The 24621-nt window shown below is 37.4% G+C and overlaps 1 protein-coding gene across 1 annotated transcript in view; it reads left to right on the top strand.

Annotated features, from left to right (window-relative positions):
- The window catches only part of SLC25A26 (solute carrier family 25 member 26), a 143313-nt gene that overhangs the window by 89359 nt on the left and 29333 nt on the right, over positions 1–24621 (top strand). The window contains exon 6 of the mRNA XM_065885387.1: positions 20767–20811. Within this exon, the coding sequence (XP_065741459.1) occupies positions 20767–20811 (45 nt within the window). The remainder of the gene's footprint in view (positions 1–20766; positions 20812–24621) is intronic.

Here is a 24621-nt window from a genome sequence, read left to right as displayed (position 1 = left end):
CTCTTGAGGGCAGGGCACCTACATGAATTATTTGGAATTCTTCTGTATAGGTTTGTCTCTTCTCCCTAATTTAATCATTTATTCAGTCATTTATTCGTATGATTCCTGGATGTTTATTTTATACTTCAGATTCTGATCCAATACTACTATATTTATTTTACTGTTTGAATTGTTCTAGTTTGAACTATTGGGTAGGGTACTCTTTCCCTTGGCTCGTTTGTCCCTCTGACATACCCTGTTCAATGTGAGTGTTGGGGCTTTGTTTTTGTTTTTTTGGTTTTGAGTATTTTCTTAAGTTCTGGCCTTACAAGATGCTCATCATCCTGTAAATTTCCTGTCCTAGCAGTAGAATCCTGCCCTGGTTTTCCCTCCACTGCCAGCCTTTTTTTTTTTTTTTTTTTTTCTCTTTCTCTGTTTTCTCTAAAACATTTTTTGAATGCTTGAAATGTGTTCACTGTTTGTGGTAGGCAGTAGGGCTCCAAGGTGACACAGGATAAATTCCATACTACTTTTCCTGACATCTCAGACATCCTGTCCTGGTATATCTTTGTAATTTTTACCTTTTCTTTTTAAATTTTATAATGTTTTCTTCATGTATTCAAAACATATGTGTTTTACACTTTATAAAAGATGGCTTACATGATACTTATTTTTCTATGTTTTGTTTTTCTTTCTTTTAAAAAATAGCTAAAGAAGACCCTTCATGTCAGCCATTAGAGTTCTGATTCATTCTTTTAAATGGCTACTTACTGTTTCCTGGTAGGGGATTATTTTCATGAGTCCACCTCGTTCCCTGTTAAATGGCATTCACGTAGTTTGCTTCTAGACATTAGTCACTATGAACAGTGTTGCAGTAAACATCCCTGAACAGAAATGCTTTATTTCTGTGGGATGAATTTTTCGGATTGGGTTTGCTGTATCTAAAGTTATGTTTTTAAATAGTTGTTTCTATATTACAATATTCTTTTAAAACTAGCAATTCACACATCCACAAGGAATGTCTGAGAGGACCCTTTCCCTTGCATTCCTGTCTGCAGCAGGAACAGATCTTATCAATTTTGCAGATCTGGTTTATGTTCAGTGATACCTCCTTCATAGTTCAGTTTGCATTTCTCTGAGTTTGTCGTCTTGTTTATTTGTTGGCTGAACTGACCACTGGGAATTACTCTCCTGTGAATTTGCTTCTTTTTCGTCCTTTGCCATTTTTTTCCTGGGTGCTCATCTTGTCAGTTTGTAAGAGTTCTTGGTATTTGTGAATATTAAGCCTGTGTCTTCCATATTGGAAATGTTTCCCCTAAATCTTTTGTCTGTTCTTTTGCATTTTCTGTTGTTTGCTATAGAAATTTAAAATGTTTTTTGTAGTAAATATGCCTGTCTTCTCATTTGTAGCTTCTGGGTTTAAGGTCTCTTAGTTTTTGGCTTTTTTTGCAGGGTTTTTATCAAAACAAAAATTTTTAATTTAATTTTTATTTTATATTGTATGTTGGATTTACAATGTTGTGTTAGTTTTAGGTGTACAGCAAAGTGGTTCAGTTTTATGTATATATATGTATATATATATATATATATATATATATATATACACACACACACACCCCACACACATACACACATACACATACACACACACATATATCCATTCTTTTTCAGATTCTTTTCCCATATAGGTTATTACAGAATATTGAGTAGAGTTCCCTGTGGTATACAGTAGGTTCTTGTTGATTATTTTATATGTAGTAGTGTGTATATGTTAATCCCAACCTCCTAATTTCTCCCTCCCCCCGCCACCTTTCCCCTTTGGTAACCGTAAGTTTGTTTTCGAAGTCTGTGAGTCTGTTTCTGTGTTGTAAATAAGTACATTTTTATCATCTTTTTAGATTCCACATATAAGTGATATCATATGATATTTGTCTTTCTCTATCTGACTTACTTCGCGTAGTATGTTAATCTCTAGGTCCATCCATGTTGCTGCAAATGGCATTATTTCATTCTTTTTTATGGCTGAATATATTCCATTGTATATATGTACCACATCTTCTTTATCCATTCCTCTGATGATGGACATCTAGGTGGTTTCCATGTCTTGGCTATTGTAAATAGTGCTGCAGTGAACGTTGGGGTGCACGTAGCTTTTTGAATTATGGTTTTCTCTGGATATATGCCCAGGAGTGGGATTGCTGGATCATATGGTAGTTCTATTTTTTGTTTTTTAAGGAACCTCCATACTGTTCTCCATAGTGGTTGTACCAATTTACATTCCCACCAGCAGTGTAGGAAGGTTCCCTTTTCTCCACACCATCTCCAGCATTTACTGTTTGTAGACTTTTTGAGGATGGCCATTTTGGCCGGTGTGAGGTGAAACCTCACTGTAGTTTTGATTTGCATTTCTCTAATAATTAACGATGTTGAGCGTCCTTTCATGTGCCTTTTGGCCATCTGTATATCTTCTTTGGAGAAATATCTATTTAGGTTTTCTGCCCGTTTGTTGATTGGGTTGTTTGGTTTTTTTGATATTGGGCTACATGAGCTGTTTATGTATTTGGGAGATTAATCCCTTGTCGGTCACTTTGTTTGCAAATATTTTCCCCCGTTCTGTGGGTTGTATTTTCGTTTTCTTTATGGTTTCCTTTGCTATGCAAAAGCTTTTAAGTTTAATTAGGTCCCATTTGTTTATTTTTGTCTTTATTTTCATTACTCTAGGAAATTGATATATTCAAAAAGATATTGCTGTGATTTATCTCAAAGAGTGTTCTGCCTATGTTTTTCTGTAAGAGTTTTATAGTATCTTGTCTTATATTTAGGTCTTTTATCCATTTTGAGTTTATTTTTGTGTATGGTGTTAGGGAGTGTTCGAATTTCATTCTTCTACATGTTGCTGTCCAGTTTTCCCAGCACCACTTATTGAAGAGACTGTCTTTTCTCCATTGTATATTCTTGCCTCCTTTGTTGTAGATTAATTGACCCCAGGTGCATGGGTTTATTTCTGGGCTTTCTCTCCTGTTCCATTGATCTATATATTTTTTGTGTGTGTGCCAGTTTTGGGTCTGAAGTTAGGGAGCCTGATTCCTCAAGCTCCGTTTTTTGGTGTTTTTTTTTCCCTCAGGATTGTTTTGGCTATTCTGGGTCTTTTGCATTTCCATACACATTTAAAAATTTTTTGTTCTAGTTCTGTGAAAAATACTGTTGGTAATTTGACAGGGATTGCATTGCATCTGTAGATTGCCTTGGGTAATACAGTCATTTTGACAGTATTGATTCTTCCAGTCCAAGAACGTGGTATATTTTTCCATCTGTGTCATCTTTGATTTCTTTCATCAGCATCTTATAGTTTCCAGAGTGCAGTTCTTGTGCCTAAGGTGGGCTTATTCCTAGGTATTTTATTCTTTTTGATGTGATGGTAAATGGGATTGTTTCCTTAATTTCTCTTTCTGATCTTTTGTTGTTAGTTTATAGAAATGCAAGAGATTTCTTTTTATTTTGTATCCTGCAACCTTACTGAATTCATTGATGAGCTCTAGTAGTTTTTTAGCAGCATCTTTGGTCTAGTGTTTATATTTTGTACCTGGAGTAAGATGGGGTTCTGTTTTCTTCTAGTTACCCATAGTGTATTATGCTAGCACCTTTCTCTACCTTTTCATAAATTAAATTCTCATATGTGTTGAAATTTATTACTTGGTTCACTATTCTGTTGTGTTAATAGTTTTATCTACTTTTAGACTAATAATGTATTTATTTGTTTGAAGTAGCTTTATAGTATATTCTGATATCTGAACCTGAATTCTGCTTCCCCCCTTGCTCTTCTTTTTCAAAATATCCTTGGCTATGCATGTGTATATTTTCTTCTATATAAATGTTAAGATCAGTATACAATTTTTAAAGGATAGTTTTATAACTGAAAGAATATTAAATATATGTATTAAGCCTGGGAGAACTGACAAGAATACAGTATAATTTCTACATTTTTTCAGACCTTGTTTGATGTCTTTTGATATAATTTCATAATTCTGTTCGTATATTTTATGTCATATGCCCCTTTTTTGAATTTATCCTTAGGTATTTTCTAGTTTTTGTTACTGTTGTGAATGGAGGCCCCCTACCCCACTTTTCTTTTTAGGAGCTTATCGATAGAATAGTTTTAAAAGATACCGACTTTTTAATTTTCTCAGTAACCAGCCATATTACCCAATTTTCTGATTAAACCTAGAACTGTTTTACTAGAAACTCTTGGGTTTTCTGTGGCATGTGAGTAAAAAGAGTTCTTTTTCCTTCTCCTTTCCTCCCCTCTTTTTCTTGTGTTCCTACCAGTTATTGTATTTTCATGTCTTACTGTGTTCCCCACACCCGTTAAGGAATGTTCACTAATATTGCTGACAGCAGGCATCCCTATCTAGGTTGTTTTTTATTCATTTAACTGCTAAGGTTTTGGTTGGGTATAGGTTTATAAGATGTCTTCTTCATAAATCATAGCTTTTATCATTACTTAGGGACACTTAAAAAGATACCATTTAGTCATTTTAACCTTCTAAACCTAATTCCTCTGTCTATCCTTTTATTTTAAGCACTTCTTTATCATTTTGTTTTATTTTAAACAGAATATAACTTGGTCTTTTAATGGAATAATTTTCTTTCTTGTATAAATAGTTTTTTTTTTTTTTTTTTGTATAAATAGTTTTTCTTTTAACTTGCTTTGTTTGTTATGTAGTTTAACTTGTGGTTTCTGTTTCCTTTTTAAATTTTTGCTGGTTTGATCAAGTTATTTTGCATTTGTTGTTGTTGTTTGTACTTTAAAAATTGCTACACATTTCCATCCTATTAATAATTACCTTTTCTTTTCTGTGCTCATCATTGGAGATACTTACATACCATTATTTGAAAATGAGATGCTAGTGATTTCTCCCCACCAACTTGACTTTAATATGATTGGCTCATTTTTATACCTCCTCCGTCCACCCCTCCTCAATAAGGTGAGAACTTGAGAATATTTCACTCTACCCCATACCTAGCTGGGATCTTTAGGATACTTTTACTCCTATTTTTAGTCCCTCTCTCACCTCCTAGATTTTCCTGAGTTAGTTTAATACTTTCAGTTCAGCGCTTACTAGATATGGCTTTGCTGTATATTTGTGTCAAGAACTCTGATTTAGAATTTATTACATGCTGCTGGACAGTTAATAATTACTCATTATTGAGTAATTATTACTCAATTACTGCTGGACTAAACTGTATATAAAACGATCATATTTCGTAATTCTAAAAAGCAGGGTTGGTTTTTGTTTTTTGTTTGCTTTTGCATTTTAACATCTCTGAAGTTAAGGTGTGCCTTATAATTGATGGTTTCCTAGAATTAGATTTACAGTTGTCCTTGGCAGCATTTGTCTTTCTTATGGTTAGTAGGTTCAGCGGAATTGATACAGATACATGAAACTGGATATAGGGAAAGGAAGCAAGTGCAAGTACAAAGTTCTTTCTTACTACTGCTCTCTGCCCTCTCTGATGTCCTCCCCCAGAAGGTCTCTGTTCTAATCTGTTTGTTCTTTGTCAGAATTCTTTCACAGATATTTTCCTATATGAGGTTTGTGGGTGGTACATTTTCTGAGTATCCACCCGTCTCTTTTACCTGCCAGGTGTAGTGTTTGAGCATTACCATTTTTTCCTCAGTAGTCTGTTAGAACTATTGCTGTAGCTTCCAGTGTTGCAGATGAGAAGTCTGATGTCTCTCTGAATTCTCTCCTCTGTAAGTTCTTGCTCCCTCCAAGCTTGTATATTCTTGTATACAAGCTTACATAGTTCAGGAATTTACAGGGCTACTCCTAGATCTGTGTCTAGAGTAAAGTGAGCTCTTTAAATCTACAGATTGAGGTCTTTCTTTGGTCCAAGCAAATTTTCTTCTGTTGTGTTCTGTTATTGCCTCTCCTCTATCTGTTCATCTTTCTTCTGCTAGAACTGCTGTTTATCACATTAAATCTGTCTTCCAAGTCTCTTATCTTTTCTATCATGATTTCTGTTTTGCCGCTTTGAGCTATTTTTTCCATTTGATCTTCCAGACCACAAATTTGGAGCTTTGCCACAATCCATTCTTTCCTTCAGTTAATATACTGTATTGTTTATTTGGAAAGTCTTGTTTTTCAATGCAGGAAGACTTTGCTCTGGTGTGGTTAAATCTCCCTAAGTTCCCGTATTATTTTTCTGACCCCTATTGGTTTCTCTCACTTCAAACAACTATATTTAGCCATGGGTTTGTTTCCTTTGTCCTGACTGATCACTGTCTCTTTGGATGCTCAACCTCCTTACATGTTGTCATATTTTCCTTGTCAGCTCATCAGGGTCTAGTTTTGGTCTTGGACTCTAATGAAGCCGGGAGACATGCCCCCCCCCCCCCCACTCCCAAGGGCCATAAAGGTCTCCAAGGGCCAGGCTTTTTCTAGAAGCATTAATTTACAGTCCTTGTTCTAGGCTAGTTCCAAGACGCTAGTCCTTAGGCACTAAGCCCAGCTCCTAGAAACTAAAAAAACACATTTTCCAGTTCCCTCCTCTATACTCTGAGGAACCCAAGCCTTCAGTTTCGTTTAGCTGTCTGCAGGCTCCAGAACTATATTTGTTGCAGCAGATAAATTGAAAATGGGGTGAGGGTAAAGGGGGGTGAGTTCATGTCATTGTATTCCCAGGATCTTCTTTGAGCCTGGATTTTTCATTTTTTCATTCCCTTAATGGTTGTGGATATGTGCTTTTGCCTAGACTTACCAACAGTGGGGAGAAAAGCAGTAGGCATGGAAGTTGGAAGATCTGTGGGATAAATTATATCATAGTTCTCAGTTCTGCTTATTTCCCTGTAAGATTATCTGTTATATTTCCCTGCCTGTGGTTAAATGATCTGCAGTGTCTCCCTGTCCCATAGTCAGGCTTGGCCTTAGGACTTGTTTTGGTCCGTGAATGTGCGTGTTAATGATAGTGTTCTAGTTCTGAACAGAGCTTTAAGAGGCATAACAAGTTTCTATCAGCCCTGTAGCTTCTGCCTTTTGCCTTGAGAATGGCATGTCTCATAAGGTCTGTTCCTTCTGATTGGGTCTTGGAACGAGAAGACACGTGGAGCAAAATCCACAGCCTGGGGGCAACCACAGCCACCCTGTAGCTGACATATCATGTGAATGGGAAAAACGGTGTATTGTATGCCCTGGAGATTTGAGGGTTGTTTTGATACTGTAGCAAGGCTGACTGATAAAATCTGCTTTAATTTCTTGTTCCTTTTTTTATTAGCTAGTATGTTGTTTTTTCCCATCTTAAAAAAAAACTGTATCAGATTCTAAAGTTTTTTCTCTCTCTCTCATCTCTCTCTCCCTTTTTTTTTTTTTTTTTGCCTGCGCTGGGTCTTCGTTGCTGTGCATGGGCTTTCTGTAGTTGCGGCGAGCGGGGGCTACTCTTCATTGCGGTGCACAGGTTTCTCATTGCAGTGGCTTCTCTTGTTGCGGAGCACTTCCTGGACCAGGGGTGGAACCCATGTCCGTTGCATTGGCAGGCAGATTCTTAACCCCTGGACCACCAGGGAAGTCCCCCTCCTAATCTCTTAATTGGCTGATAAGCATAAACTAGTGCTGTAATTATGGTCAAACGCTGATTACCTGTGGTAGACTGTTGACAAATTATGTAATAGTACTCAACCCATGTAACTGAACTTGAAGAAAAGGTAACCAGTAAAGTGGGGGCAGTGTCTTCTGGCAGTTTATTACACTCATTTATCTGATGCCTTAAACTCTACTGGAAATGATTCTTCTGGAAGCATGGTTTTTCTTCAGTTGTACAAAGTAGATTATTTATAGTTCTCAACACCTGGGCTTTAATGCTGTTTTCTGTTATCATAAATGAATAAGAGATAATTGGAGAAGCATTTGTAGAGTGGCTTTCCAAAGTTTCTGTTTCTTGGGATGTATATGTGTGTGCGTTTGTGTGTGTACCCGCATATTTCTCTCTTATTGACTTCACTAACACATATAATGAATGGGAACTATTTTTATATTTTTTGCCTTTTGTATTTAAGTGATACTCATTTTTCTTTTTTCTTATCATTCAGCTGTCAAAGCACTGTTCTAGCGAATACTTTTAGAGCAATAGTTCATGAGTGGAGAGAGCATTCATTGGACTGTGAGCCAGAAAACCTGGGTTCTACCCTAATCCTGCCACCAGCCTTTTTCCCTGCCTTCTCTTCTTCCATTCCTTTGCCTTTCCTCCATTCACTCGTGCAGTAAATAGTTACTGAGCACTGTTGGGCCAGGCAGTGGGAGATAATGAGAAGTAAGCAAGTAAGACACCTGTACCTTCCTGCCCTTATTCCAGCCCCTCTTCCTTCTGACCATACTGTAACTTTGTCAGCGCCCCACTTGTGATGAGGCTCCTGGTTGTCGTTTTATGTTAATGGGGCTGCTTTCAAATTTGTTTTTACTGCCACTGGATTATTTTGGGGAGGTTGAGGGTGATGCTGGGAGAGGAAAGAAGGTAGGTGGGAGGGAGGGATGGAGGGAGCAAGTGAGCTACCTGCACAGCCTAACCACTATAGAAATTTTTTATTTTTCATGATTCTTTTTAAGTTGTAATTTTGCCTAAATACCCAAAGGATGTACCTATACAAATGTTTTTAATGTTAGGTGAGATGTTCATTGCTGTTGGCTAGTCTTTTAAATCGTATTTATCTAATTTTATTTTTACTTTTTAGAGTTTGGGAAGCCATCAGTTAGAACGTCTTTATTACCAAAAATCAAATTGCTTCAGAAATGAGGAAAATCTGGATAAATAAGCATGTGCCTTAGTTAACAAGGACAGTTGGTGATTCAGTAGTCTACTCTGTATTGTAGAACTTCTTGAGGAACTGGTTACTCATTTTTCTTTGCTTTCTGAGTCACGAGCTAACTGGGCTGCTGGAACGGAAGGAGGGAGTGGTAGGTGGGAGAGCAGCTGAACTCTACTTGCTAAAGCCATTCTCAGCTGCAGAAAAACATCTTAAGCACAACCTGATTATATTTTGTAAGGGATTAAAGTTGCCTGCAAATGCTAACTGAGAACATCTGTTTCCTGACCCTGTGCCAGAGTCCTCACCTCTTGACAGGAATTCTGGTTTTGAAATTCTGAGTCTCAGGCACCTCCTTCAATTACTCTTTGGCTGTTTCCTTAAAAGACTTAAATCAACACTGCCTTACATGTTGGAAGTGATTCTGTGAAGAACTGAAAATGAACTTCTTCCTTTGCTTTGTATACTCAAAAAGAAAATTCAGGTTTCATTAGCAAGAATCGTCCCAATTGCTGAATGATTATCATAAGCATTGTGGGGTGATCCATAGTTCATTAAAGAAGCCAGGAAAATAAATGGAAAGGAATCAGTGTATATGTGTATGTGTGTATATTTATATAAAGATAGATTTTATTTAACTTTCTTGAATTAAATAGAAAACTTTAAAAAGTATTTCTAATTTTATTTAAGAATCCCAGCTAACAAAAACAGTTCTTTTTTTTTTTTTTAAAGATAGGGCACAACTTGTATATACTTGTGACCTTATATTTATATTCTGTAAGTCAGACATATATTGGTAATTCTTGATACCATAATTCTACTGCATAAGTAATTGTTTACAGACCCCTGGAAGCAGGATTAAATCTTAATGCAAGTATTGAACATTTGCTCAGAGTCATTTAATGTTGAATGATGTGTTAGAATTATTCACTAGATATGTGAAAGCCAGTGTGATACTGTGATTTTCATTTTGATTGATTTATTAAATGATACCTAAAGGAAGATAACTTTGTGCTCTGATATTCCTAAATATTAACACTGGGCATTTATAAGGATGATTGTGCTGATGAAGGGTTAATGTTGGGCATTAGCCTTCCACGTTGTTATTAGGTATGTTTAGAAATTATATATTTACTATCTGTATGATATATCTAGAATCTCCTACGTATCAGAATGATTGATTAAACAAAAGTAGTGTTTTATCAGGGATGAAATTGGACGTCAACTATCAGGGGATAGTTAAATGTTATAAAATACTATGCAATGGTCAGAAATGACAGATCTATATTGATCAACATGGAAATATCACTAGACATTGTTTAGGGAAAATTTCAAGTTTTGGAACTGTGTGTATACTAACGTTTACTTGAAAGAAAATCCCAAAACTAAACCTAAGTATGTTGAGATAAATGAGAAGCTACATCCCAAACTATTAGTGTCACTTAACTTTGGTTAACTGGAGATAGGAAGCCCGCTTTGACCTTTAGTTCTAGGCTTCTGTATATGAATTTTAATAATCGTGCTTTACTTGCACACTTTTTTTTTAACTTAAGAAAAACTTAAATCATACACAAGGTAAACGAACCCCAAAGTGCTCATCACCAAGCTTTGACACTTATCAGTATTCTGTCATTTTTATTCATCTATATCTCTACCCACTCTTCCCTGTGATTACTACTGTATTTTTCATAGTATATTTGTAGATAACATTTGTCTGCGTTGAAATGCACACATCATAGATGTACACTTTTGAAGAATGGATATGCTCATGTAATCCACACCCCTGATATGATATTGAATATTTCCATATCCCTAGAATGTTTTCTGATATCCCATCCCAGTTACTCTGCCCACTCAGGTTAATTTTGCCTTTTCCTTGAACTTTCTATAGAGTCTTATAGTATAAATCCTTTTTGTGTCTGGCTTCTTTTACTTGATCTGGTGTGTGTGAGCATCATCAGTGTTACAGCATGTATCAGTAGTTCTTTCCACTTCATTCCTAATATTCCATTGTATGAATATACCACAATTTGTGTAGCTTTTCTTCTGTTCATGGACATTAACCATTGTGATTAAGGCTGCTTTGACATTCACGTACAGATCTTATTGTGGACATATATTGTCATTGCTCTTGAATAAGTACCTAGGAGTGGAATTTCTGGATCAAATAAAAACTTAGCAAACTCCTTTAGAAAGTGATTGTTCCATTTTAAGTTCCCATTGTCAAAATCTGAGAGTTGTGGTTGCTCCACACCCTTACGATGATTTGGTTTTGTCAGTCTTTTTTATTTCAGCCAGTTTAGTGGTTGTTTAATGGCACCTCAATGTGTGTTTTTTAAAAAACAGTTTTTAAATTGTGGTAAAATAGATATCACATGAAATTTGTTAGTTTAACCACTTTAGGTATACACTGCAGTGTAATTGACGATGTGGTGCAATCATCAGTACAAGCTACTCCCCAACTTTTTCATCATTGCAAACAGAAACTCTACTCATAAAGCAATTACTCCCTACTCTCTTCTTTCCTGAGCCCCGTAACTTTTAATCTAGTTTTTGTCTAAGTTTGCCTATTCTAGCTATTTCATGTAAATGGAATCATAGAATATTTGTCCTTTTGTATCTGGCTTTTTCACGTAGCATGATGTTTTCAGGGTTCATCCATATTGTAGCATACATATATCAGAACGTCATTCCTTTTCATGACTGAATAATATTCCACTGTAGGGACAGACCACATTTTGTTTATCTATTTATTTGTTGATGAACACTTGGGTTATTTGTATTGTCAGTAATGCTGCAGTGAAGATTGGTGTACAGGTATCTGTTTGAGTCCCTGGTTTTGGCCGTATACCTAAGAGTGGAATTGCCAAGTTGTATGTTTAACTTTGGGGGGAAACACCAGATTGTTTTCTCAGTATGTTTTAATTAACACTTCCCTGATGACTAATGATGTTGAATATCTTTTTTGTGCTTATATTAGTGATTTTTGTAACTTTCTTTGTGAAGTGCTTGTTCAAGTCTTTTGTGCATTTAAAAAATTGGGTTATTTGTTTTTCTTTCTTTTTATGATTGAGTTTTGAAAGTCCTTTATTCTGAATAGAAGTCCTTTTTCAGATATGTGTTTTGTGAATATTTTCTTTTACTCTGTGGCTTGTCTTTTTAGTAACAATATCTTAAAAAAATTTTTTTTTAATTTAAAAATTGTGATAAAATACACATAATACATACCATTTTAACCATTTTGAAGTGTATAATTCAGTTGTGTTGTGTTTTTACATTGTTGTGCAGTTGTTTTCAAAACACTTTTCATTTTGCAAACCTGAAACTCTTAAACTTATGTAATAATCGTTAAACAACAGCTCCCCTTTCCCATCTTAACCCAGCTCCCCTGCCCCCTGGCAGCCACCATTCTACTTTGTGTGCCTATGAATTTAGCTATGCTAAATACCTCATATAAGTGGAATCCTTCAATATTTGTCTTTTTCTGACTTTATTTCACTTACCATAATGTCCTCCAGGTTCATCTGTTCTGTAACGTGTCAGAATTACCTTCTTTTTAAGGCTGAATAGTATTTTGTTGTATGTATATTCCATATTTTGTGTATCCTTTCATCCATAAGTGGACACTTGGGTTGCTTCCACCTTTTGGCTGTTCTGAATAATGCTACTATGAAAATAAGTGTACAAATCTCTCTCTGAGACCTTGCTTTCAGTTCTTTAGTGTATATACCCAGAAGTAGAATTGCTGAATCACATGGTAATTCTATTGTTAATATTTTGAGGAACTGCCGTACTGTTTTCCAAGTGGCTACTCCATTTTGCATTCTCACCAATACAGGATGGGGTTCCAGTTTCTCCACATCCTTGTCCATACTTGTTTCCTTCCTCCCTCCGTCCCTCCCTCCCTCCCTTCCTTCCTCCCTTCCTTCCTTTCCTCTTTCCCTCTCTCTTTCTTTCATAGTAGTTTCATAATGAATGATATCACATTTTGGTTTTGATTTGCATTTTCCTAATAATTAGTAATGTTGGGCATCTTTTCATATGCATGTTGGCTATTTGTATATCTTTTTTGGAGAAATGTCTATTCAAATCCTTTGCCCATTTGAAAAACAGGATTTTTTGTTACTGTTGAGTTGTAGAAGTTGTTTGTGTATTCTGAATATTAACTCTTTATCAGATTGATGATTTGCAAATATTTTCTCCCATTCCATAGGTTACCTTTTCAATCTGTTGATTTTGTCCTTTGATGCAAAGTTTGAAATTTTAATGTAGTCCCATTTGTCTAGTTTTGTTGCCTGTGGATTGGTGTAATATCCAATAAATCATTGCCAAATCTAATATCATGAAGGTTTTCCCCTCTTCTAAGAGTTTTATGGTTTGGGGTCTTACATTTAGATCTTTGATCCATTTGGAGTTAATTTTTTGTATATAGTGTAATGTAAGGGTCCAACTTGATTCCTTTGCATGTGAATATACATTTTCCTAACACTACTAGTTGAAGAAATTGTCCTTTCCCCATTGAGTGGTGTTTGCACTCTTGTCCAAGATCATTCGAACATATATGCAAGGATTTATTTCTGGACTCTTCATTCTGTTCCATTGTCTGTATGTCTGTGTTGATGCCACTACCACCCTGTTTTGCTTACTGTATCTTTGTAGAAGTTTTGATACTCTCAGTGCTCCTGTCTCTGAGATCCAATCTTACTTGAGAATCAAACTGCTCACACTCACCTCCTTCCCTATTTTATTTTGATACTCTTGTGTCCATTTAGTGCTTTCTTTGGAAAGATGTTTTTGGAATTTTAGTATGGTTTATAAACCTGAGGAGTGAGTCACTTTTAATTTTTTCTACTTTTAGGTTACTTTCCTTTATTAGGTATACATTCTGCTCTCTATGTACAGTGCATGTCAATGAATTATAGTTGTTAAATTTAAAAATCAATATTTATTATTAGAATGCTTTCCTGGTATGTCAGATGGCAGCAGACCAGATTTGAATGGGTCTCACCTTTTTCTTTTTCTTTTTTAAAGAATAGTAGTCACTTTGGGGCAAAATGTTTTCAGGTCTTCAAATTCACTTGTCCTTGGTTACCACTAGGCTTGGATGGAAAAAGGGACAGAGTATTTAACAGGAGAACTGGCTTTGTTATCTTTGCAACACTAGAATGGAAAACCCGAAATCAAGCACAGAAATTCGGGCACTGTCTTGCAACAGAAAGGAGACTCCCCTTTGCGTCACTTGTAGGATCCATTGTGTTCTTTGCAGTTTATGATCAAGTCTTATTTTTTAAAACGTATTGGTATTCTAATTTGATCTGTCCATTGAGCCATAGAATTCTAGAGCTAAATGATACCTTAGAAATCATATCTTCATATCCCTTCAGTTATATTATATATCACATTATTATTTGTTAAAGGACTATAAGGTTATAGGCATTTATTTTAAGATCATAGGATTATAAGCATTGATTGGCTTCAAGGATAATCTAGTCCAAACACTTGGTAATAGGTAAAGCGTGCTCATAATGTAATTTTGTACCTTCTTTATTTCATTAGTACTGCCCAACACTTCCATTGCCTGTTTACCACTCAGCTTTCACTTTCTCTACTTCACATGGAATCTTCACATGCACTCTCGTATGGAATTATTGCTATGTTTATTACTAGTGGAATCCATGTTGAATTTTAGCAGGTTTTTTCCCCGCTACATCTGCCTCTTTGATGGTAGCTGAGTTTACTGTTGCTCACTTGTTAGGGCTCTGGGTCTTAACAACCTTATTCAAACAAAACATCTTAAATGGAGGTATTAAGAAGGTCACAACAGTGAGCCATTTTGTAACTTTTAGTGCAATAAAATGGGTATGTTGTGTTTTGGAATATAAGACCTCTGAGTTGCAGCTATTGATTTCATTCATCTATAAAACATTTTAGAATAACAGCTTACATCTGTATGGGGTTTAAAATTCCACGTTTTGAAGAAACATCATTGTTGTGAAACTCCAAACCAGACATGGGGAGGGAACTTGCCTTCTGACTGGCCCATGTTCTGTAGAAGCTGGGAGAAGAATTTGTTTTTGCCGTGGAGCCATGTTTGCTGGCAGTACTACTGTCACATGAGTGGAACACACTTTCATTATGTCTTCATACTGTAAATGACAAGGCATTCAGTAAGATTTTGACTTGAAGAATGTTTGAAACATTTTTACACATCAGGAGTTTATCTTATGAGGAATATTTCATTACCAGAAGCCAGAAATATTTAATTACCTGAGACGGTCAATTAATCTTGTTTTAGAGTGAAGTTGGGATTTACTTTCGGCTCACTTTTAAAAATAAATACTCAGTAGAACAGTTTTGGCCATTTCACATGTGTGATTTTTAAAATTACTTCTTTAAATTGAAGGAACAATTTAATGAATAACTTTTAATAGAGGAAAATGGGCAAAATGTCCATCTACAGGATTCAAAATCTGGTATTATTAAGTACCAAAAAAGTGCCAATAACATACAATTCAGTTTTATGGGTTATTTTAATCAAGAAGTGAAGAAGGCTAACATTCAGTAAGTTACAATAAGTTTTACGTTACAGGCCTTATTACAGTAAGTTATAAGACCTTTTTTCATCTTACAAGTGTGAAATATAAGCCGAGGACTAGACGGCCTCACAGGTGAATTCTGTCAGACATTTAGAGACGAGCTAACACCTATTCTTCTCAAACTTTTCCAAAATACAGCAAAGGGAGGAACAGTCCCAAACTCATTCTATGAGGCCACCATCACCCTGATACCAAAACCAGACAAAGATGTCACAAAAAAAGAAAACTACAGGCCAGTATCAGTGATGAACATACATGCAAAAATCCTCAACAAAATACTAGCAAACAGAATCCAACAACACATTAAAAGGTATGATTACACCATGATCAAGTAGGATTTATCCCAGGAATGCAAGGATTCTTCAGTATATGCAAATAGATCAATGTGATACACCATATTAACAAATTGAAGTATAAAAACCATATGATAATCTCAGTAGATGCAGAAATAGCTTGCAACAAAATTCAGTACTCATTTATGATAAAAACTCTCCAGAAAGTAGGCATAGAGGGAACTTACCTCAACATAATAAAGACCATATATGACAAACCCACAGCCAACATTGTTCTCAATGGTGAAAAACTGAAACCATTTCCACTAAGATCAGGAGCAAGACAAGGTTGCCCACTCTCACCACTATTATTCAACATAGTTTTGGAAGTTTTAGTCACAGCAATCAGAGAAGAAAAAGAAAGAAAAGGAATCCAAATCGGAAAAGAAGAAGTAAAACTGTCACTGTTTGCAGGTGACATGATACTATACATAGAGAATGCTAAAGATGCTACCAGAAAACAACAAGAGCTAATCAATGACTTTGGTAAAGTAGCAGGATACAAAATGAATGCACAGAAATCTCTTGCATTCCTATACACGAACGATGAAAAATCAGAAAGAGAAATTAAGGAAACACTCCCATTTACCATTGTAACAAAAAGGATAAAATACCTGGGAATAAACCTACCTAGGGAGACAAAAGACCTGTATGCAGAAAACTATAAGACACTGATGAAAGAAATTAAAGATGACACAAACAGATGGAGAAATATACCATGTTCTTGGATTGGAAGAATTAACATTGTGAAAATGACTATACTAGTCAAAGCAATCTACAGATTCAATGTGATCCCTATCAAACTACCAATGGCATTTTTCACAGAACTAGAACAAAAAATGGCACAATTTGTATGGAAACATGAAAGACCCTGAATAGCCAAAGCAATCTTGAGAAAGAAAAATGGAGCTGGAGGAATCAGGCTCCCTGACGTCAGACTATACTACAAAGCTACAGTAATCAAGACAGTATGGTACTGGCACAAAAACAGAAATATAGATCGATAAGATAGAAAGCGCAGAGAGAAACCCACGCACCTATGGTCACCTTATCTTTGATAAAGGAGGCAAGAATATACAATGGAGAAAAGGCAGCCTCTTCAGTAAGTGGTGCTGGGAAAACTGGACACCTACATGTAACAGAATGAAATTAGAACACTCCCTAATACCATACATAAAAATAAACTCCGAATGGATTAAGGACCTAAATGTAAGGCCAGACACTATAAAACTCTTAGAGGAACACATAGGCAGAACACTCTGTGACATACATCACAGCAAGATCCTTTTGACCCACCTCCTAGGGAAATGGAAATAAACACAAAAATAAACAAATGGGACCTAATGAAACTTCAAAGCTTTTGCACAGCGAAGGAAACCATAAACAAGACCAAAAGACAACCCTCTGAATGGGAGAAAATATTTGCAAACGAAGCAACCGACAAAGGATTAATCTCCAAAATATACAGTCAACTCATGCAGCTCAGTAACAAAAAAACAAACAACCCAATCCAAAAATGGGCAGAAGACCTAAATAGACCTTTCTTCAAAGAAGATATACAGATTGCCAGCAAACACATGAAAGGATGCTCAACACCACTAATCAGTAGAGAAATGCAAATCAAAACTACAGTGAGAGGGCTTCCCTGGTGGCGCAGTGGTTGAGGGTCCGCCTTCCGATGCAGGGGACGTGGGTTTGTGCCCCAGTCCGGGAGGATCCCACATGCCGTGGAGTGGCTGGTCCCGTGGGCCGTGGTCGCTGGGCCTGCGTGTCCGGAGCCTGTGCTCCACAGCGGGAGAGGCCACAACAGTGAGAGACCTGCATACCACAAAAAAACCCCAAAAAAACCCACTACAGTGTGATATCACCTCACACTGGTCAGAATGGCCATCATCAAAAAATCTACAAGCAAAAAATGCTGGAAAGGGTGTAGAGAAGAGGGAACCCTCTTGCACTTTTGGTGGGAATGTAAATTGATACAGCCATATGGAAAACAGTATGGAGGTTCCTTAAAAAACTAAAGATAGAACTACCATATGACCCAGCAATCCCACTACCTGGCATATACCCTGAGAAAACCATAATTCAAAAAGAGTCACGCGGGCTCCCCTGGTGGTGCAGTGGTTGAGAGTCCTCCTGCCAGTGCAGGGGACACGAGTTCGTGCCCCGGTCCGGGAAGATCCCACATGCCACGGAGTGGCTGGGCCTGTGAGCCATGGCCGCTGAGCCTGCGCGTCTGGAGCCTGTGCTCCGCAACGGGAGAGGCCACAGCAGTGAGAGGCCTGCGTACCGCAAAAAAAAGAGTCACGCACCACAATGTTCATTGCAGCACTGTTTACAATAGCCAGGACATGGAAGCAACCTAAGTGTCCATCGAGAGATGAATGGATAAAGAAGATGTGGCATACAATGGAATATTACTCAACCATAAAAAGAAATGAAATTGAGTTATTTGTAGTGAGGTAGATGGACCTAGAGTCTGTCATACAGAGTGAAGTAAGTCAGAAATAGAAAAATATTGTATGCTAACACACATATATGGAATCTAAAAAAAAAAAAATTGTTCTGAAGAACCTAGGGGCAGGACAGGAATAAAGACACAGATGTAGAGAATGGACTTAAGGACACGGGGCAGGGGAAGGGTAAGCTGGGACGAAGTGAGAGAGTGGCATGGACTTATATACACTACCAATTATAAAATAGATAGCTAGTGGGAAGCAGCCGCATAGCACAGGGAGGTCAGCTCGGTGCTTTGTGACCATCTAGAGGAGTGGGATAGGGAGGGTGGGAGGGACACGCAAGAGGGAGGGGATATGGGGATATAAGTATACGTATAGCTGATTCACTTTGTTATACAGCAGAAATTAACACAGCAATGTAAAGCAATTACTCCAATAAAGATGTTAAAAAAATGTGAAGTATTTACATTCTTGTTAAAATGTGACATATTTACAGTTGGGCGGAGACAGTACAAAGAAAATTAAAGTCATCTCTAATCCCACTGTTAGTCCTCTTTGGTATTTTATTACACCTTATAAATTGAAAAAAATGGTGGTCCAGTGGTTAGGACTCATGACTTCCACTGCAGGGGTCCCAGGTTTGATCCCTGGTTGGGGAACTAATATCCCACACGCATGCAGCGCAGCCAAAAAAAGAAATGAAAACTACAGTCCATCTTTTGGGTTTTGATAATTTAATTGAAAATACAGCATTTTAGTGTCAGAATGGATAGTGTCAGATGCTTTCATGTTTTGGTGATAAAAAAGCTCAACTAAGTTTGTCTCCTATTGTGGAACTTTGATGTACAGGATGGGGCGCTTGCTTATTTATGAAGATGACAATATTCCATGAGATTTTAGTTTGTCAACTTATACTAGTTTATTGACATTGATTTTTTTTTTTTTCCTCTCTCACTGCCATTTCCTGCCTGAATGGAAGTCAGATTTTTCTTTTTGTGACCACTGTCAAGCCCAGGACCATCATTTCTTCCAGCAGAATAAGACACATGATGCTAGACTCTTAATTTCTGGTTAACTATAAATATTTTGGAAGTAATTTAGTGCTCTTAATTCATGGGAAGGTAAATACCCATTAATCCTTTCTACATTGTGGTCTCTGACACACACACACACACACACACACACACACACTCTCACTTATACTCACATACCCCTATGCATATTGTTTTTGATCAAAGTCCACATTTACTTTTCACTTACAACTGAACTGGATACAGAGCAACTATACTGGGGCCACAACCTGCTTGAGCAGTATCATCCCTTACGTAGGCCCAGTGGATAGCGTGTGGATATTATTACCTAGGCTAGTGGGTAGGGTCCCCTGGAGTTTAGGTATTTTTATTTTAGGAAATATGGAGGGTGGGGTTCTATTTTAGAATTTTAGAAAGTTTAATTAAAAGCACATAGATTATACTGGGGGTGAATTTATATGCAGGCAAATCCAATAAGATGTCTTTTAGGTAGAGTAGTAGTCAGACAGGGGCCTGTAGTCAGATTGTCTGGGCTTTTTACTTCCTGTGTGCTTTAGGCAAGTTAAACAGCATCTCTGAACCTCCATTTCTTGATCTGTAAAATGGGGATGGTAATAATACCCATCTTAAAGGGTTGTTGTGAGGATTCGGTGAAATAAAAGCTATGAAGTGCTGACTGGCACAGTGCCTGGCATGTGAAAGGTGCTTGGTAACAATTCTAGCTTATTGCTGTACAGCTAATTGTAAATCCTTAGTCTAAGTATGCTGATTGTCTTCACTGCTAGAGATGACTCTTCTCCCTGACCAAGCTTGAGACTAAATGAGGCTGTCAGGCCCAACTGTTTAGAGCCCTCACTCCTCCACATTGAGAAGCCCTTCCTTCCTTCCCACGCCCGTGTTCTGTCCCCAGACCTTGCTTCTCAGCTTCCTCCTGCAAGTGGCTCTGTCTGCTTCCTCTTCTTTCTCTCCTCCCATCCACCTGCCTTGGCCCCTCTGTCCTTCCTCACTCCTCTCCCTCCCCTCTCTCCCTCTCCTTTCCTTCTCTCTCCCCTCCTCCCCTTTTCCGCTCTTCCCTTTCTCCTTTCTTCCCCTTCCCCTCCTTTCCTCCACTACCCCCTTCCTGTGCTCCCCCCTCCCCCACTCTTTCTCCCTCTCCCTGCTTCTCTTTTCAACCCTGACACGTGGCCCGCTGAGCAGCAGACAGCTCAAACTCTTAAGCGGGAAAATGTCACATCTTTAAAGTCTTCATTACCTGTGATGGAAAATACTTATTTTCCTATTTCTTTAAGCAGCCTGACACTCTTCATATTGAGCTTCTCTTTCAGTTTCAAGAGGGCATCATTTTATGTCCCTTGGGCTCGAAAACTTAGTAGATTTTACAGGCAGTTACCGTTTAACTCTGTTTCTAAAAACTATGCATCCTGTACTTACAAATTTAATGGTAGCTTTATTATGTACATAAAGTTAAAATGAAATAATGTTTCTGAATAATAATTATAGGTTCATATAGTCATACTAAGCAAACTGATCTTTCCTGCCTAATTTGATTTTTTTTTTTTTTTTTCTCTTCAGATTCCTTTCTCATTGGTCCAGTTTCCCCTGTGGGAGTCCTTAAAAGTAAGTTTTCCAATCTTCATATAAAACTTCTCTCTAATTATCTTATGATCATTAATACCCAGTAGTTCCGGTGTGGAATAGTAGAATATAATATTGAGTAGCGGTTTAAAAACTCAAAACTATTAGGAGTTGGAAATATTTTGTGAGTGGGATTTACATGCCAGTTCAGTGATTTAAACTTGTTTAGGTGTCTGTGGTCTGGGAAATAAGCAGAGCAGGCATAACTGACATCCTGAGATGTTTAGGAAAAACTTTGCTTTCCTCTGTATTGTAACTCTTTTTCCACCCACTTGAATTTTATTTCACTTCGCTCTGTGTGTGTGTGTGTGTGTGTGTGTGTGTGTGTGTGTAGAGGTTAAGGAATAACAGTGAGGGTAAATGGAAAAGGAAGGAAAGCAAGGCTCTGAGTATTTGTAGGCCTAGAAGGCCAAGACCTTCCAGCCCACATCTAATGGTGGGTGGGAGTGGGGAGGGGCTTGGTTTCTGAAGGCCCCTTCTGTCTTTCCTGCTCACCAGGCCTCAGTGAGAAGGAGCAGAGTGTGGGGAGTTGTGAGTCAGCCTTGGACTCATATGTTTAAAAACAAACAATTAAATGAAAATTTGAAAGCCTTTGTTCAAAACATGTTCAAAACATGCAGACATTGTATTTGTTTTTCATCTCCTGGTGCAATGATTTCAAAAATTGCGGCTCACGGTATGAATTATGTGGTGTTTGCCAGCATTTTAAAGACAACAACAAAAGGGAAAATAATAGCATCTTATGAGGTAAGGTTAAGCCTTGCTTTGTCAAACTTCAGTGTTGCGTGTACATATATACATGGGTCTGTGTACTGGGTCGCAATGTGAAATGTATTTCTCACTGTGGATAGTGATCAAAAGAATCTGAAAACCCTTGTTCAAATGAAAATGGTTTATAAATGCCATCAACTGTAAAATGGCAAAGTACCGAGGTAGGCATTTGATAATACAAAAAATAAAGGAATTACTCTCATAATTGTATAGCGTTAGTCATCATGGAGCGCTCAAAGAAAATGTCTTTGGAAGAATAACAGTCACTTGGACTCTGAAAAATATTCTGTTGAAGTTACACACTAAGGATAATAAAATGAGACAAAACATGATTCATAAAAATAAACTCAGCAGTATTGAGAAATACTTCTTATAAATGATCTGTACAGTTCATTTAATGCAGATTTTGGGACCTTTCATGGTTGTTTGTTTGTTTTTGTCTTTACTGTTTTCCGTGTGGCACACGGTGAAAATGGATTTCTCTGGCAGTGTTTCCGGGTGTGATGTAACAGCTCTCCAATGAGAAGGTCACATTCCATAAGCATAACACCTCTCTATTTTTGTGTATGACAAAAGACAATGGAGCAACAGCTGTCCAGCAAACAAGACTCACTTTATTAGTGTCTCAATAAGCAGCATTCACGTGGCTTCTGCACTGTATCTAAGATACTTAGGCCCAGTTTCTGCACAGGAATGTTTTGAGGCCCAAAGAGGGAAAAAGCATGGGGTTTGTTTCTTTGCAGTATTCAGGACATTTGCAGTATGCTAGCTAGTTAAGAAATGTCTAGGCTTCCTTGGTGGCGCAGTGGTTAAGAATCCGCCTGCCAATGCAGGGGACACGGGTTCGAGCCCTGGTCTGGGAAGATCCCACGTGCTGCGGAGCAGCTCAGCCCGTGCGCCACAACTACTGAGCCTGCGCTCTAGAGCCCGCGAGCCACAACTACTGAACCCACGTGCCTAGAGCCTGTGCTCCGCAACAAGAGAAGCCACTACAACGAGAAGCCCTCGCACCATGACGAAGAGTAGCCCCCGCTCGCCGCAACTAGAGAAAGCCCGCGCACAGCAACAAAGACCCAGTGCAGCCATAAATAAATGAATGAATGTATGTATGTCTAGAATTTTTCAGAGTAATCATAGATAACAATGTTGAGCTTTAATACTTTTCTTTGAGCCAATGTTAAGATGCCATAGTTTTTTTTTTTTTTTTTGTCGGATTTATTGAGGAATAATCTTCATACAGGAAAACTCCTCTTAAGTGTACATTTTTACAGGTTTTGAAAAATATGACTACCACCCTAAACAAAATGTAATATCATCACCCTTTTCCAGAATATCATATAAATAGAATCACACACTGTGTAGTATTTTGTTCCTGGCTTCTTGCATTTAATATGAAAGAAGAGATTCATTCCTGTTTTATCCCGTACCAGTAGTTTGCTCCTTAGTGGTGCTGAGTAGCATTTCATTGTGTACACGTACTATAATTTGTTTAGCCAGTTACTAGTTGATACACGTTCGAGTTGTTGATGATTATGGATGAAGCTGCTACAAATATTTGTACGTGGGTATTTGAATGGATATATGGTTTTGTTTCTCTTGGGTAAGTACCTAGGAATGGGATTGCTGGGTCATAGGGAAAATATAAGTTTAATTTATAAGAAACTGTCACAGTGTTTTCCAAGGTGGCTGTCCCATTTTCCAGCAATGTGTGAGAGTTCCAGTTGCTCTGCATCCATGTCATTGTTTGTTATTATTAGATTAAATAAAACTTTACCCATTCTGATAGTTGTGTACTGGTATCTCATTGTGGTTTTAATTTGCAGTTCTCTCAGGACTAAATAATATTGAGCATCTTTTCGTATAATAGTGTGTTGGTTTTTTTTAAACATCCAAATGTGAAACCACAGTGCTTTGTAAAAGTGGACAATTTTTGGCATGTCTTTTATTTATGAGTTTATCCATTTACATTTTCTTCTGCAACCGTAGAGACACTGTATTATATGGAAGGGTTTCTCTATTATGTTTATGTGGATATACTGCTAAGAAAAAATTTTCTCAGCAAGGACTTCGGCAGATTGTGTGCACATTGTGCTATAAGGAGTGGGAATCTGGAGGTAGGGGGTGGCCACTATCATCTTAAACTTATTCTGCCTAAAATCGATGGTATCACCTTCTAAAATCACTTCCTCCTGCTGTCTCCCTGATTTCTGTTAATCATACTACTATTCTCCTGACCCCTTTGGTCTCAAATCCCAGGTTAAATCTGATCCTCTTTTTCTCTATCACTCACCAAGTTGTGTTCACTCTGACTTTTTGAAACCTGTGGCCTCCTTTTTTTTTTAAAATCAGATTCTTACTAACTTATGCCTGGACTTAGTTAACACTCATCTGTTCTACACATTGAATTTGTGTGATCTTCCTTAAACATCTCTTTGAAGTTCCCAGAAATGTATAACTTTCTAAAACTCTAAAGCATGAAGTTGTTGGCACTCAGGGATGTCCATACTGTGTCCTTAACTGTTTTTTTCCATCTCCCTTCCCCTTACACTTTTTTTTTTTTGCTTTCCCTCCTTTCCTTCCTTTCCTTCCAACCAGAATAGCCTCCTTACTGCCCCTTTTCTTTGGCTTCCTTCTGCAGTGGGCTTTCACGGATCAAATGCTATGCATCTTTTAAAGCCAGCTCAGTTTTTTTCTCGTGCTTGAAGTCTTCCAATCCAGACCCTGAAGGTTTACCCTTATAGCCAACATTTGTCTGTATGGCTGATTGGTATTTATTCGTGTACTGTATTGCATTTAAAACATCTTAGAACTGAGCTTTACCACATTCTGATAAGGCCTGAACCCCTTCTATTTATAGAAAAGTGACAGAGGCCGTTAGTGTACATGTATTGCCTGCCTGCTGTGAGTTAGACACTGTTTCATTTCACAGCAGTTCAAAGATGAATAAGATGTAGCTGATGCCCTTGAGGAGTTTTTACTCTATCAGAGAAGCACATACCCACAGATAACTCCAAGGTAACA

The sequence above is a fragment of the Phocoena phocoena genome, chromosome 10, assembly GCF_963924675.1.
Source record: "Phocoena phocoena chromosome 10, mPhoPho1.1, whole genome shotgun sequence".
Classification (NCBI taxonomy): Eukaryota; Metazoa; Chordata; class Mammalia; order Artiodactyla; family Phocoenidae; genus Phocoena; species Phocoena phocoena.
This window is presented reverse-complemented; position numbering and strand designations above follow the sequence as displayed.